Below are 16,073 nucleotides of genomic sequence, written 5' to 3' on the forward strand. Positions count from 1 at the left end.
AGTAGAATGACTTGCCTTTGGTCCCTTAGCCAGGAGATGTGTTTATTCCTTTCTGAGGTGGGTTGAGAGATTATAAACTCATAGAATTTAGAACTAGAGAGCCCTTTGAGGTCATCTAATCCTACCTTTTTATTTCTCATTCAGATCCATTCATCATTTTAGTAGGGTTGAAAGGGTGATACATTTGGAGTCAGAAGACTTGGGTTCAAATCTTGGCTCTGACACTATCTGTTTGCTTCGGGCAAGTCTCTTTGTATCTGTGGATATCAGTTTTCACATCTATAAAATGAGGGGAGTGGGTAAGATGGACTCTTAAGTTCCCATCTAGTTCTAAAACTATGATTTATGTTCAAAGATTTGAACCAAAATTTCCCAGTCCAAATCCAATTCTCTTTCAACATCCTCATCTGTTTTTCACAAGAATACCTTGTCGGGCTACATCTGCTGCATGTGGGTTTGGGGAGCAGAGTCACAGCAGCCCTTTCCTCAGTGACTTGTGAGGCTTGGGTCCAGGAGGCTGAGAGAAGATTTTCTATAGGAACTGCACTCTTCCATCTGGCTGTTTGCTTCTCAAGCATTAGACCCGTAGACCTTAGGATTCTCTCTGGGTTTGTGTTGTTTCCAGATGGGTGGAGATGCCAAGTGTTTCGTAAGAGTGAACTCTTCCAGGTGCTACTGTTGCTGGCCTTGAGGGAGGCAGGATTTGGGGCTGTAGCCTTTAGCCACAGGTGCTTGCTGTGGGCCTGTTAGCTGGTGGTGTTTGGCATTGGGACTTGCAATAGGCTCCATGCTGGGGGGGGTGGGGGTGGGGGTGGGGGAGAGAGAGAGAGAGAGAGAGAGAGAGAGAGAGAGAGAGAGAGAGAGAGAGAGAGAGAGAGAGAGAGAGAGAGAGAGAGAGAAACAGAGAGAGAGAGAGAGAAACAGAGAGAGAGAGACAGAGAGAGAGAGAGAGAAAGAGAGAGAGAAGGAGAGAGGGAGAGACAGAGTGAAGAGAGAGATTCAAATAGAAACCTGACGTGTTTACACTGGGAGAAAGCTTAGAGAACATTTATTTAGTTCAATCTCATTGTGGAGGTGAAAATGTAGCCCAAATAGAAGGTGACAGCTGGAGACATAATCAGATGGACTTGGAAAAAGCATAGTTTTCCCAAATCTTGGAGAGATAGGGATGATATCTTAGCCAGTACAGTCACATCTGAAGCTTGGCAGATGCCTTCCAAAGATGCAACAACTCACAAGGTTGCTCTTCTGATCTCTCTGTGATTCTGGATATTTGGAGGCTATGTTGCCAAGCCTGGCTTCCTCATGGGATATGGCACTGTTGTCCCTAGGGAGCCAAAGATTGCCCAGAAATTGGGCCGTGTCTAGATATCAGATGGAGATTTGGCCCAGAAGCTCCTCAGACATAGTGGCCTAGTCATTCTACAGGGTGGGGGTGGGGGGTGGTGAGGAATGGAACATTCCATATCTGGTTAGAAAAGGCCCTACCTTCTTTTGGCTATGGGACCTCCAGAGGGCCTGGGATAGGACTGCCCTTCAAGCCAGGTCTCCTAGTCCCTTGATCTCAAGAAGCTTAAATTGATTGAGATAAAAAAAAAATCTCAGTATCTAGCATGAGTCTTGATAGGACCCCAGGGTCCATGTCTGTAGCAACAGGCTCCATAGGGAATATAGCCCTGTGGGATGGATGCTACCTGTAAAGAACTCAGGTCTCTTCCAACCCACTGCATAAAAATAATAATAATAGCACCACAGCTCACTCAGGGTTTTAAACTTTTCAAAATGCCTTTTACATCCATTATATAACTTGCTTTTCAAACCACCCTTGTGCAGTGGGGTTGGCTGAGTAGTATCATGGCCATTCCAGAGATGGGAAAACTGAGGCACAAAGCATTTAAACCATAAGTCATGGAGCCAGGATCAGAGAGTCCAGGGCTCCCAACTCCTTTTCCTGCCTCAGGAAGAGTCCCTTTGTCTCTCTGATGAGGTGCCCCTGGAAAAGCTTCCCAAGGTATACAGGGCTCTCCAGGAGTCTCCTTTCCTAGGGGCTTGGTCACCTTTCCCTTGTACACTCTTCCTTCTTTCATTCTTTACTCATATCCCCATTTCTCCTTGGAGTGCTCCCCCACTCTTGAATTTTGTCTCTGATCTGCAGCAGAGCAGTGGTGGGTTAGAAAGACACCCTGAGATGCCACAGTAAGCAGCATCAGGACTGTACTGTAGTCAGCAGAACCTGATGCTGGGCCCAGTCCTTGGGGAAAGGGAAAGGGGCCCACAGGAATGAGAAGGCACCTTGAACACCAGAGACAGTCCCCTGCAATGACATCTCTTCGGTTAGAGACCTCTAAAAATCACAAAAGAAAAACCAAGAGGGATGCTCTTGGAAACAGGACAGTGGGGTGGGAAGGAGAGTAGATGGTAAAGGAAATTGATGGGAGGGGAACAGGAAAGGAGGGGACAGAAACAGAGAATCTGCATGCATGAATGAATGAATGAGTATCTACCTTTCCCTTTTATATTTTAGTGTTTCCATAATCATCTGGTCCTGGGGCCACTTTGCCTGGTTTTTGCCAAGTGTCTGATGGGCTTCTGGCTTTTCATGAGGAAGAGCTGGTGAAGGAAGCTGGGATGGGGTCAAGATCCTAGTGCCCTGGCGTTTGTGTGTCAGTCTATGTGTGTTTCTGTGTGAGTGAATATATGAGTGCCTGTTTCTCTCTGTGTAGGTTTGAATATGCATGTATTTTTGAAGGGGTGTCTAGCTCCGTAGGCACGTGGGGAGCTGTGAATGGCATCTGTGTATGCGCATCTGTTGTCTTTGTGTGAGGTTGTATCATGTATGTGCAAACATTTGTGCCTGTGTAAGTGATGTTGGGTTTGTGTGAGTTTGTGTGTGCAAACTTGCATGTGTCAATGCCTCTATGTCTGTGAGTCATTGTGAGTGTCAGAGAGGGTGTTTGGTTGTGTTGTTTGTATGTGTGTATTTATCTGTGTTTAAGTAAGAGGGTTGGCGTGGGTGTGTGCGTGTGCACGCGCGCATACGCTCATGTTGCTTGTCACAATCAGTGGTCTCTTGTCACTTCCCATGGAAATTCCCCTCAAGTTCCACTTTGCCGCGAGGGATTGCGAAGTTCTCCACCAGTGATTTCATTCCCACATCAGAATCTAGCTTCCAAACCATAGTGGAGTGGCAGCCACTTCTTCCCCATGCTGGGCCCTCCCTATGTTAATTATTTTCAGTGCACATCGAACCTGCTTCGCTCAGGGCTGCCCCAGGAGAGATAAATAAAATAAGGTCCAGTCATGGAATATTACCCCCTCCTGGCACCTAGCCTGTAGTATTTATGGTTCTTAGGCTTCCACTTGAGCTGCCTCAGAGACAGACGTGAGGTTTCCTCTTCTAGTCGTTTCCTCTTCTAGTCATTTCCTCCTTCTCCCCCCAGACAGCCCTCAACTCTGCCTGGCCTTCCTCAGAAACACTTTCCAGGGGAGCTTGAGTTGACCAGCAGACTCTCTCCTGGCTCCTGCCTTAGGGACCGGGAGTCTGGCCTCTGTGGGGTGGGGATCGTGGGGTTAGAGAGGGCTCCCTGGCCACCCAGGTGAAGGCAGCGGCATGGGGGACCTCCTGTTGATTCATTCCCAGGCGCATGTTCTTTCTAGATGCTGGTGTGGGGGCAACGTGACTATTGAGGGCCTCAGACTGAGGGTCATAAGATGATCTCTTAGGAGTAGCAGCGTGGGGGGCACTGCTGAAGATCTGCCTCCTTTGTCACTGACTCAACTTGGGGATGGCCCTTTCTTGGCCTCATTGTCTTCATCTGTTCAATGGGCAGAGGTGGTCTTGCTTAGTCCTCGTCTTGGGGTTGTTAGGAGGCTACAGGAATGAATATAAGTACCTTTTATAGGCTAAAGCTAGTAGTGAGTATGAGGTATTAGACTGAGCCTGTGCTGAGGGAAGGGGAGGTCAGCCAATGCTATGACTCAGAAGTGATGGGATCTTAGTTCTAGGACTTGAAGGGAACTTAGATACCACAAGGAAACTGAGGACAAGTATTGCTAAATGACTTGCCCAAGGTTATACAGGTAGTAAGCATCAGATGTGGTATATGAACCCAGCTCCTCTGACTCCAGATTCAGTGAGATGTTCCTGAAAGGGCTAAGATGAAGCCTTGAGGAGCTTAAGTGTTCTTCCTCCCCCTCTCCATCCAATCTTTTTTATTTTTCTCAAACACCATTGTTTCAGGGAAATAATAGTTCATACGCATACAGTGATTTAAGGTTCAAAAAATGGCATCCCTCAGAACAGCATTTTGCAGAGAAGGTACCTATGACTTAGATTACGTGGGAGGGACGCTTGGGGTATTATGGGAAAGAGATGAGACTTAGAAACAGAACAGATCTGGGTGCAAATTCTACCTCTCACATTTTCTAGCTGCATGATGTAGCCAACTCCCATTGTCTCTCTGAATCTCAGTTTTTGTTGTTCAGTCATTTTTCCTTTGTGTCAGACTCTTCATGACACCATTTGGGGTTTTCTTGGTAAAGATACTGGAGTGGTTTGCTGTTTCCTTCTCCAGCTCATTTTACAGATGAGGAAACTGAGGCAAACAGGGTGAAGTGACTTGTCCAGGGTCACCCAGCTAATAAGTGTCTGAGGCCAGTAATGAGATTCCACAGGAAGATTCCAAGCCCGGTCCTCTACCTGCTACATCTTACCTAATGTATAAATTAAGAAGAGTTTTTGCATTCCCCACGTTACAGTGAGGATAGCACTTTTAGAAATGTGGGAAACATGTGCATGTACATTTTATTTATGTGACTTTTCCAGTGTTACAAGAATAGTAGGCATTGGAATTAGGACTTGAACCCTGGTTTTCTGATTCTGACACCAGGCATTTCTGATATAGCATGTTGCTGCCCCAATATCCACTTTTATGATTAATGTTTATGACCCCATTATAGAAATGGAGATTCCGAGAGGGACATTTACCACCCAAGGTCATGAAGGAGAAGCAAGGTGGAGAGTGGTCATTTTACTCTCACATTCTGCAAGAGGAAAACTGTGACTTGTTGGCCCGTGGGGCATGGTGGGATCTTTGAGATGTGGTAAGATTTGCCGTTGCATAGAGTACCAGAAAGAGTGCGAGGCTTGGAGTCAGGAAGATTTGAGTTCAAATCCCACCTCAGACATTCACCTTACCCTGGGCAAGTCACTTAACCTCTGTTTGCCTCAGTTTCCCCATCTGTAAAATGAGAGTGTTGGGCGTGATGTCCTCTGTGCTTCTAAGGTCCTTTGTGCTTCTAAATCCATGATCCCTTGATCCAGCTCTATTTTCTTTGCTTCAAGGGGCCCAGCCTTTCTTCAGATGTTAGGCAGTCACCATCGAGCTCCCTGTCATAAAGTGGACTTGATTTTGAGCCCCTCACTTTTGTCCCCTTTTCCCTAAGGGTAGTACCTCCTTCACCAGCATTGTAGCAGTGGACAGTCCCACAACACTTAGAAAAGTAACAGAGGAGAAATACACTGCATGTCTCGAAATGCTTTATCATAACAAAAGCCTTCAGAGATAGCACTTTATGATTAGGAATTATGTTGTAATGACAACTGTGGCTTTGGAGTCAGAGGACCTGGGTTCAAATCCCATGTCTGACACTTGCTATCTATGTGGCCTTGGGCATCAGTCATGCTTCATCTGTCTCAGCTTTTTTCCTCGTGTGTAAAATGGGGTAATTGTAGAGAATTATGTACTAAATAAAGACTTTTGTCCCGGTGACCCCTTGACGTACATAGTACAGGTATTATGAAATCCATTTTCAGATAAGGAAATAGTTTTTGACAAGATAAGTGAAACACTCACAGCTCTAGCTAATAAGTGAGGAGGGAGTCAAATCTAGATCTCTGGTGTCTTAAGGCTGGCTCACTTTCCATTAGGCTACACTGTCTCTTTCTACCGACCTCACCCTGTAGTGAAGAAAGTGCTTTGTAAACCTTAAGCTTCTAGGAAAAGGTAAGTCATCTTCATATGTATTATTTGATTCTCCCAATGGTCTTGTGTTACAGTATGGTAGGTTATAAATTATTATGCCTATTTTCAAGTGGGGGAGTGGTATTGGGAGGCAGGAGAATAGAGGTTTAAAGTGGGTAAGTTATCTGGCCAAGGTCATGCAACTAGCAACCACAGAGCAAGAACTTGACCCCAGCTCTTCTGGTGCCAGGCCCAGTGCCCATTCTGCAGCATCCCCCTGCCCATAAGAGCCTCTTTCCAGAGGTCCCTTGTCTTTGCCATCTTCAGCACCAGCTGGGCTTCTCTTTCCTTACAACAGTGTGCGCTGAGTCCTGTAATCAGGAAAAGTAATACAAATAACAACCATATCAATATCTGAAACTTATCACTTTTCAGGGCATCATCCTATTTTTTTTGTCATTGTGAACTATTTCACACGTATTCTAGGTTCACTACCATAACAGGTTTGACAGTATTACAGGATGGGCCAATGGATCTGGAGCCAGAAAACCTGGATTCAAATCTTTGGTCTGTTACTTATGTCCTTGGGCAAGTCCCTAATCTCTCCATGCCTTAGTTTCCTTATTTGTAAAATGAAGGGTTTGGACTAGGTGGCCTCTGGGTTCTCTTCTCCTTCTTGATCTATGACCCTGATTCTGTGATCTCTTGACTCATGGGTAGACTTGTGAGGTGTCTTATCTGGCAAAGGCTTCATTATCCAACAGTTTAGCTGTCTCTAGAATAATAAAGAGCTCTAGCCCTAATTCTAGGATTTGTTGTTTGGGAATGCTATTCATTGAGTGGGGATTCCTCTTAGGTATGGGTTGGAGTAGATGCTTACTGAGGTCCCCATCCAGTTCTCAAACTCTGGGATCCTCACAACCCTCTCGTGAAGTAGACACTCTCGGTGTTATATCCCCATTTTATAGAAGTGGAAACTGAGAGATTAAGTGACTCACCCATAGTCACCCATGTCTGAGGTTGGATTCAAGCCCAGGTCTTTCATGTTATCTGTCACACCACACTGCCTCTTAGAGGCTTTTCTGTTTTCTAAGCCCTTAGAGTTGTGCACAAGGAAATCTGCAGTTTCTTGTTTTAGCACTCTGTTGTTTGTACACACTTCCTGATTTGTGTACTTTATTGGGGGGGTGGACACTGGGGTACTGTAGTAGCATCTGGGCCCTTTCAGTTCACCCTGCTTTCTCAGAAAGCCGAATGTAGTGGTTGCAATAGGACATCCCTTCTGAAAAAGCCCGAAGAGTCTCATACTCTAGTGTCTGCTTCATTGTCATTCTTCACATCACATCCTTTCCCATTTCTGGGAAGAAAAAAAAAGGCCTCCCTTCCTAGGGGCAGCTATTCCCTCCACGATAGATTAACATTTCAGAATTATAAAGCATGATTGTTGTAGTTGTAACCTAAATGTAAAACACAGAGGAAGATAGACAGGTCTCCTTTCCAGCGGAAAACCATTTCTGGACTGACTCTGTTCCAGCTTGGGAAAGTTCAGTTGCTCTGGCTTGACCCTTGAAGATTGCTGCAAGATGGTCTTTGTTGCAGATTGGGCGTTTGATGCCTTTTTTCTTTTTTTTTTTTGGTTAGGCAGTAGGATTAAGTGACTTGCCCCGGGTCACACAGCTAGTAAGTGTTATGTGTCTGAGGCTGGATTTGAACTCAGGTCCTCCTGAATCCACTATCCACTGCACCACCTAGCTGCCCCTTTGATGCCTTTTTGATTGCTGTCCTTTATCCCTACCCCCTGCAAGTGCCCTAGCTCTGGACACACGGGTGTGTTCTTTATATCTGCCTAGGGTAAACTGAGGACTGGAAGTGAAGAGGGACTGTATGCTTTGATTTCTCATGTGATATTTGATTTTGGGCTGGACTCCCGATTGTGACTCCAGAGAGCTTCCACTTTACCCTTAAGGCTCCAACATGTCTACCAATCTCCCTTTTCCAGTTTGGATAAGTGGTTTATATAATTGCTTCTTCTCACCATCTTCCACTTTCTGTGGTATAGTCTCAGTGGAGTGGAACTGTGACATAGGCAACATAGGAGGACAGACATGGAAAGCAATGCCAAAGCTTTGCAAATGTGGTACACGCTGGAAAGGAGCTTTGCTTTGCCTTAGGACAGGAATTCTTTACCTCTTTTGTGTCACAGACCCCTTTGGCAGTCTGGTAACGCCTATGGACCCCTGCTCAGAAAAATACATTTAAATGCACAGAACAAAACATAGGATTATAAAGGAAGCACATGATATCAAAATGTCGTTATTAAAGTATTAGAACAATATTAGAACAGACTCCAAGATGAGAATTTCTCCATTTTATTTTGGGAGAGAGAAAAGGTAGCCAAACCACTGATTCTGGTTTCTCTGCAAGCAGTCCATCTTCCCTAGGTGGTTGTCTGTTTCTCTAGTGCATCTCTCAGCACGGGCTTGTTTTAATGTAATGATCCTATGCCACTGTAGGCCCTATGGGCCAGTCCTCAGGTTCTCAAAATAGGATCTTATTTTGGGATCTAAAGTTAACCAGTTCAGGTGAGGAGTAGGTTCCCCTAAAGACACCAGGCCCATTAGAACCTGGCAGGTCTTTCTAAACAGCTGTCGGAGCTGGAGAGCCTGGCTGGTGATTTGGCAGAAATCTACAAGGCAGAGGAAGGGGATGGAATATGTCTGGCATTTGAGATTTGTTGGACATTAACTTTGCATATTCCTGCAGGTATGGCCAAGCTCTAATTTCTCTTTCTCTTGTTTTTTAAACAGAAAAAGACATATCAGTGCATCAAGTGCCAGATGACCTTTGAAAACGAAAGAGAAATTCAAATCCACGTCGCCAACCATATGATTGGTAAGAACGTGTTTTAGCCCACTTTCTTGACACCTGCTTCCTTGGTATCTGAACCATTCGGGAGTCACTTTCAGTCTACTGACTGGTGTCATTGTTGCGCCTGTTTCTGAGATACGTAATGGTGGGGAAGTGGGGAAAGGGGGAGGGGAAGTATCCATGCTGGAGCTCTCTCTCTTTCCGTCTGAGCCGTCTCATGCCATTTATGTGGCAATCTAACTTTTGACAATATCTTCCATTTTCTAGCAGAAATTTCCCTCTCTCCCTATAAAAAGTACTTTTCAGTTGTCAACCACTTAGGGGCAATTACTCTCCAATTTTGTATGTCATGACATTGAATAGATTTAACTGCTTGCATTTCCCAGCTAAATGTGGCGAATTCCTCAGGCACATTGTCAAAACAGAATGCTTACAAAGTTATTTCAGTACTTTCTCTTTTCAAACGTCCTGGACTTTTGAAAGTTCAGCTTTCCTAGATGGGGAGCTTTTAAAGAGAAAGTCCTCATGGCTTCCCAGCTCAGCACGAGGGTAACAAGCTCTGTAATAAAGTGTTATTGTAGTCTAAAGGGTTGTATCCACGCTGCAGCCACAGAGTCCCCTTTCTGGTCAGTGCAAAAGGAGTGTTTTTCCTCTCGGCACAGAGGTTATAAATGTATGAGATGGCCCAGGAGGTCCATTTATTTGGATGAGCATACCACAAAGGGAGTACCTGATAACCTGGCACTCTGGGCCTATGGAGGCTGCAGAGTCTTCAAGGCTCAGGCCAACCTTCCTGCTCCCCATCCTGTTACTGGGCAGTCTTTATCACCCATAAAATAGAACTAGTCTCCTGGAAATTGCTCGGCCACCACCCCTGGAGTCTCTCTCTGCCTACTTGCGCTGTTGAGCTTCTTGTGGTAGGAAAAGCACATGAATATCTGAGAGGAGTGGGGATGAGTGGAGGGGTGGGAGGGAGCAAGCCCAGTCAGGGGCCAGACCAGGCAATAAGGCTCAGAGCTGCTCGTGGAGATTGTGACTTTTTCTTCTTTGGGTTTTTTTTTTTAAGCACCGGCTGCATAATGAAAAAGAATATATACACTGTCAGTCACCAGACTGCTCAGAGGGCTTTCAAGGGAGTGTCAAGGAGGTGAAGATGAAGATATCTAAAAATGTTTGCTTTTGTAGCAGGTGTTAATGTAATCTCTTGTTTGTAAGCATGAAGGGTGAGAGCCTTGCTAATTGGACCATGGTGATTTCAAAGTTTTGTTTTTTTTCATTCTTCTCTCCCCTCTCTTTTGTTACTAAACCTGGAAGAGTTGAGGCTCCTTGGGCAAAGGGAGGGATATTTCCTTTTAGCTTGAGCTGTGGGAAAAGAAGTGATTGGGACCAAAAAAAAAAAAAAAGGAAAATGCAGTCTCCAAACACAATCTGGATTTAAGATTAAATTCCTCTTATCTTGAATCCTGGGTGGCCTACAGTCACTTGTTCTCTATGCTTCCTGTACTGTTCAGGGGTATGGCAAAATGGAGGGACCGGGATGTTGTCTCATTGTTAATGATCTATTTGGGAGGCATGTTGCTTGGTCAACGGGGAAAGTGTCCAAGACCTGCCTAATGAAAGGTGGACTTGTAGAGGTAGATCTAGGACCATAGAATGTCAGAACTCACAGAGGACCTCATGACAACTGGAAATTTATGGTAAAATGACCAATGGTCTGACCCAAGTGATCGCTGCCTCTTCAGGTTTCTCTTGTCATTTTGCCTGAACATCCCTTCTTTGCCTCTGTTGGTAGGTACTTGTAAATAGGTCCTTTCCCTCCTTAGACTGGAAGTTCCCTGTGTGGCCCTGAGTCATGTCTTGTTTTGTGTCCTAGGACGTAGGGCCTTACCTGTAGGTGCTTGTAAATAATCTAGTGAATTGAATGGAGGTGAACTGCCCAAGGTCACACACCTGGTTTAGGACAGAGCTAGGAGAACACCCAGATCTCCTTACATTCTCCCCTCCAGTCTTTATTCTTTTTTCTCCATAGTATTACCTCTCCTAGCCACTTGGCTTAGCCCTGCTGTATAGAATCATTAGATTTTCAAACTTGAAGGTGTATTATAAGTCAGTCCTCTTCCATTTGCAGATGAGGAAATTAAGACACAGGGAAATAAAAGGAATTGTATTTGTTCTGTATGAGAAGATGGCCTAGTCCCATGGTAGGGAAGGAGGACAGGTGGCTAGGCATTGGTACTCATTGTATGAGGAGATAATAAGGAATGTTCCCAGGATGTATTGGGAGGGCCCTCTTTGATGACCTCTTGGGAAGACTTGGACAAGAGGTGCACAGATTAGGTAGGCAGGAATGAGTAGTGATTTGCATCTTGCAAAGAAACTCCCAAGTCAGTTTGTGTATGTAACATGTTTAAATGTGTACATGTTGTTTCTTCAAATGAATGCAAACTCATTGTGGGCAGGGTCTTTGACTTTTTGACTTGTTTTATCTTTTGTTCAATGTTTAGCACATAGTACTGGCTTTATAATTGCTTACTGATTGATTGCCCAAGGTCACAGTAGGTAGTTGATGGTGCAATAGTTAGAGCTCTAGACGTAGAGTCAGGAATATCTAGGTTCAAATGCCGTCTCAGACACTTACGAGCTGTGTAACCTCGGGCAAGTCATTTAACCTCTTTCTGCCTTAATTTCCTCATTTGACAAATGCAGATTCTAATAGCACTTGCCTCTTAGGGTTGTTGCGAGGACAAAATAAAATAATATTTGTGAAATGCTTTGCATACTTTTTTTTCCCCTTTGAGGCAATTGGGGTTAAGTGACTTGCCCAGGGTCACCCAGATGGTGAGTGTCAAGTGTCTGGTCTGAGACCAGACTTGAACTCAGGTCCTCCGGACTCCAGGCCCAGTGCTCTAGCCACTGAACTATTCCCCTGAGACACAAACCTTTAACTACTATATAAGGGCTAGTGACGATGATGATGAGTTGATATCAACATTGGTGACAGTGATATGGGAAGCGACAGATCTGGGATTCAAACCCAGATCCTTTTATTCCCAATTCAGTGCTTTTTACCATTGCATCTTTGCTGTCTCAGATAATTTTAGGGGTGTGTGTGTGTGTATGTGAATGAATAAAGCATTTATTAAGCACTTACTGTGTATAAAGCACCTCCTCTGAGTGCTGGAGATTCAAATAGAAAAGCAAGGCAGTCCCTGCCATCAAGGAGCTCACCTCCTACTGGGGGAGACAATATGTAATAGAAGGTGTAACTGCAAGTTAGATGGACAAGTGTCCCAGTCCTTAGGGTACAGTGGCAAAGCAGATTACTGCCTTATCTTTAGTATCATTACAGATGATAAAATGATACTGCTTTCTGGTGGTAAGCTGTTTGGCAGTGCCAGAGATGTTGGTGGCAAGACCTTTCTTTTCTGTGCCTTGGTTAGCTGCAGCTGTAGCCCCTGCAGGAGCAATTCCCAGGCTGTAATTTGGCCGGGGATGCTTCTATGGATGATGGCTGAGAACTGGGGGCTGGAAGCACTTCGTTTCCCAAGACCCGGCCTCAGATCCTTACTAGTTAAGTGACCTATGCCAAGTCACTTAACCTCTCCTGGCCTCAGTCTCCTCATATATAAGATGGAATAATAATAATGACATCCACATAGGGTTTTTATGAAGATCGAGTGACATAATGGAAGTGAAGCATTTTGCAAATCTTAAAAGTACTATATGAATATGAGATATTATTATTATTATTATTATTATTATTATTATTTTTATTATTATTATTATTGTTATTTTTACCATCTGGGTGAGGAGTAGCAGTTGTGGGGAAAAGTCCACTGTTGTGCTGGAGTGAGTCTACTTAAGCCTGGAATGCAGAAAGCATGGAAACAGGGAGAAATGCTGGTCAGGACCTCAGAGTTCTAGGCAGGTTATCATGGAAGTCCTGACTGCAGCTTGGGGCTCCTAGGGTGGCAGGCAATAGGGAGGTAGGCTCATGGCAGGGTAGACTTTGGGATCCCTGTGCTTGTCAGTCTTTTGACATCATCAGTGGTGAGGGCATCACACATGCTTAATTTGTGATTCTGCCCCTCCCCTACGTGTGACTTCCTCTATTCCACCACTTAGTGCCTTGACTCACGAGATTTATTGTGCCTTTAGTATGTGAAAAACCAGTGAGCCCCTATCTCTTTAGTGCTTTGAGGTTTACAAAGAACCTTCTTTTTGACATCCCTGTGAAGTAGGCAGTGCATGTATTATGACACTGTTATTCCCATTTTTCAGCTAAAGGATGTGAAGATGCAAACAGCATACATGGTCCTTGCCCTCATGGAATGTGTAGGCTAGTTGGAGAAGATTCATGTGCACAAATAATTACAATTCAGAGCAGCATGTGACACGTGCCAAAGGAGCAGTACAGATAATTGGTAGTGTAGCAAGCAGTTCAGAGAAGATTTTTGTGAGCCCGTAGTCTTCTCAGAAATCTTCACGGAGGAATAAGTTTGGAGTTTACCCTTGATGGGTGGGTAACATTTGATTCGAGTAGGTGGAGAGGAGAGGGAGGACATTCCCAGAGTGGGGAGAGTGGCATGAGCAAAAGCATGGAGGTAGGAATGAACATGGTGAGCTCAGGGGATAACACGGAGACCAGGGTGGCAGGAGCTAAGGGTTCGTAGAGTGGAATTGGAGGAGCTAAGTCTGGAAAGCAAGGTTGGAGCCAGATTGAGGAGGACCTTAAATGCCAAGCTGAGTAGTTTGTATTTTATTTGACAGGCTAGGGAGCTCTTGAAAGTTTTTTTTTAAAGGATTCTAAGCATTCTTAGAGCTATGCAAGAGGAGAATAGCAAGGAGCCACGTTTCAGTGGAAAAAGCACTAGGCTTAGGATAATTGGGTTCAAATCTCAGCTTTCACACTTCACTTACTGTGTCGATTTTCAGTGAGTTGTTTAACCACTGACCCTCAATATCTTCATCAAAAAGAAGCAAATATGGAGATGATAAACCGTGTGCTATCATTCTACACGTTTCTTGTGTGGAAAGCACTTTGTAACTATTGAGGCTCTATAGAAATATGAGTTCTTATTATCCAGTGCCTTGCTCATCATAGTTTAATAAATGTTTGTTGAATTACCCTGGTAGTCAGCACTAGATAGGGAATAGAGCGCAGAGGGACCGGACGTAATAAGACTAGTTAGGAAGCTCTTGTCATAGTCCAGGCATGAGATAGTAAAGGCCTGAACTGATGTGGCACAGTCTGACTGGAAGGGAGGGAGTGTATTTGGGAGACATTGAAGGGGAGTTGAGAGAGTTTAGTGTTTCATTCAGTATGGAACATCAGTAGCGTCTGCTCTCTGCTCAGGCCTAATCTGATGTCAGTGTTGGTTGGAGGTGGTGGTAGAGCGGGGGAGATTAGGGAATTGGGAGGTACAGATGAAGAGGACGGAATAAAGGAAGATGTGAAGCAGAGGGAAGGGATTCCTGGGTGGGAACTCTGGGACTGAGTAATGGTTTCCACCTCTTTCCTTTGCAGCTAAACATTCTCCTCCCCCCATCCCCAAGGCTCTGGATTCCCCATGGGCCATTTCCCCCATATAAGTGGCGGGCCAAGTCTCTTCTCCCCAGCTGCATTCCCACCCCCACCCCCAAGGTTGGGAAGGCCAGCCTCAAACTCACTGGGATAAAACTTCCTCAATATAAGCCAGGGGACTTAGGAGAGTGGCTCCCATGAGCTGTTCACAAGGGCCTGCGTGGCCATAGTCTGGCCCTTGGCAGGCTCTGCACAAACACAGGGGGCACTTAGGGTCTACAGCCATCCTCCCTTGAGGATCCAGGCTGCTAGATAATTCCCCCAGGAGAAGCATAAACGTTTCATTTTTATATCAGAGCCTCTGCATGGGTTTGCAGCCTCTGAGACCCCACGAGTTATGATGACTCAGGGACATGTCTCCTTGGAAACATTTTTTTCCCCTCCCTTTCCCAGTCTTCCCTGCTGTTGCTTGGGAGGTGGGGGGGGGAGGGTTGGTGGGAGTGATTTGGAGCTGATAGAAAGGGAAGGGTCTTTTGAAACCTTTTCAGCAGCTGGGGTCGCCTTTGAAATATTTCCCTCTGCAGAGAATGGGGCTTTCCCCTTTCTCAGCCTCCCCCTACCCTTTGAAATGTTTTTTAGACTGGGGGGAAGCCCAGGCCCCTCCCCACCAACAGGCATATCAAAAACTTGGAGCAGTTCGGCTGTCTCTGTTCTGCCTGCCCCCCTGTGGGGATGCCCTGGCTCTGGTGAAGGCCTCCCCCTTCTCTACCTCCCACTGCCTCTGATGTGCAGGCTCCATGAGATGCCTAAAAGGATGGGCCCCCCACTCAGAAAATGGCTCCACGGGAGGCGAGCCAGCCCGGTTAGCCGCTGAGAGCCGCACAAAGCTCTCGCTGTGCCCCTGGACGCCTGGCGGTCTGAGAGAAGCCTGGGTCTGGCCAGGAGATGGCTGCCCTCCCCAATCTCTGCAGGCTTCCTTGAAATATTGTTATTGCTTGTATCCCCCTTTCTCTCTGCCCCCTCCCATGTCTCAGAACATACAGAATGATGGGGTGACCAATGTTTTGTGATAACATGTGTACATGTATGTGTCTAAGAGCACCTGTGTTCAGATCCTATATCAAGAAATGCAATTGTCTATCCCCACCAGCATGTTACAAGCCCAGCTGCAAGTGCTGGAATGGATAGAACATAAAAGCTGGACCCTCTGATAGGTTTGTAGTGGGAGTGGTGGAGTACAGTGAAGCTATGTGGGGAGAGGGTCAATCCCAGATTGTTTCTTGGACGTGCTTTTCTCCTAGGTGTCTGTTGGGAAGGGCTGGGCTCTGTTTAGTGGCCTGAGAACTTGTCCTTGAAATAACTAAGCTCACAGTGGCCTTGGGTTCAGACCTCTAGAGGTGAATCAGCCTTCTAGGCCCTTCTCTTGGAAGGGACAGGACTAGAGTTTTAGCTGTGGAGGCTTCCCAGTCCCCTAGGGGAAGTGGAGAGGGAGGGGCTTGGGCTGGGAAAGTCCTTGGGGAACTTTGTCAGGGACGTTTGCCCCTGATGTCCTTGGAAAGAGATTCTGGGAATATCTGGCTGATGGCCACAGGCAGTGGAGAGCCAGGAGTGTCCCGGTGGGACATTAGTCATTCAAAAAAAGTTATTTTCTTCATCTTGTTGGCTGTTTCTTTCCATGTCTGTTTGCTCAGTTGTTCATTGGGGACTGATATTTGAAA

At 45.6% G+C, this 16,073-nt stretch overlaps 1 protein-coding gene across 4 annotated transcripts in view; it reads left to right on the forward strand.

Moving 5' to 3' along the window:
* Window positions 1-16,073, forward strand: part of ZNF423 (zinc finger protein 423) — a 427,104-nt gene that overhangs the window by 265,220 nt on the left and 145,811 nt on the right. For all 4 annotated transcript variants that reach the window (XM_020985128.2, XM_078150083.1, XM_020985129.2 and 1 more), the window contains one exon: window positions 8,771-8,855. In XM_020985128.2, the coding sequence (XP_020840787.1) occupies window positions 8,771-8,855 (85 nt within the window). The remainder of the gene's footprint in view (window positions 1-8,770; window positions 8,856-16,073) is intronic.

Source organism: Phascolarctos cinereus, unplaced genomic scaffold (genome assembly GCF_003287225.1).
Source record: "Phascolarctos cinereus isolate Bilbo 61053 unplaced genomic scaffold, phaCin_HiC Scaffold_2;HRSCAF=192, whole genome shotgun sequence".
NCBI lineage: Eukaryota > Metazoa > Chordata > Mammalia > Diprotodontia > Phascolarctidae > Phascolarctos > Phascolarctos cinereus.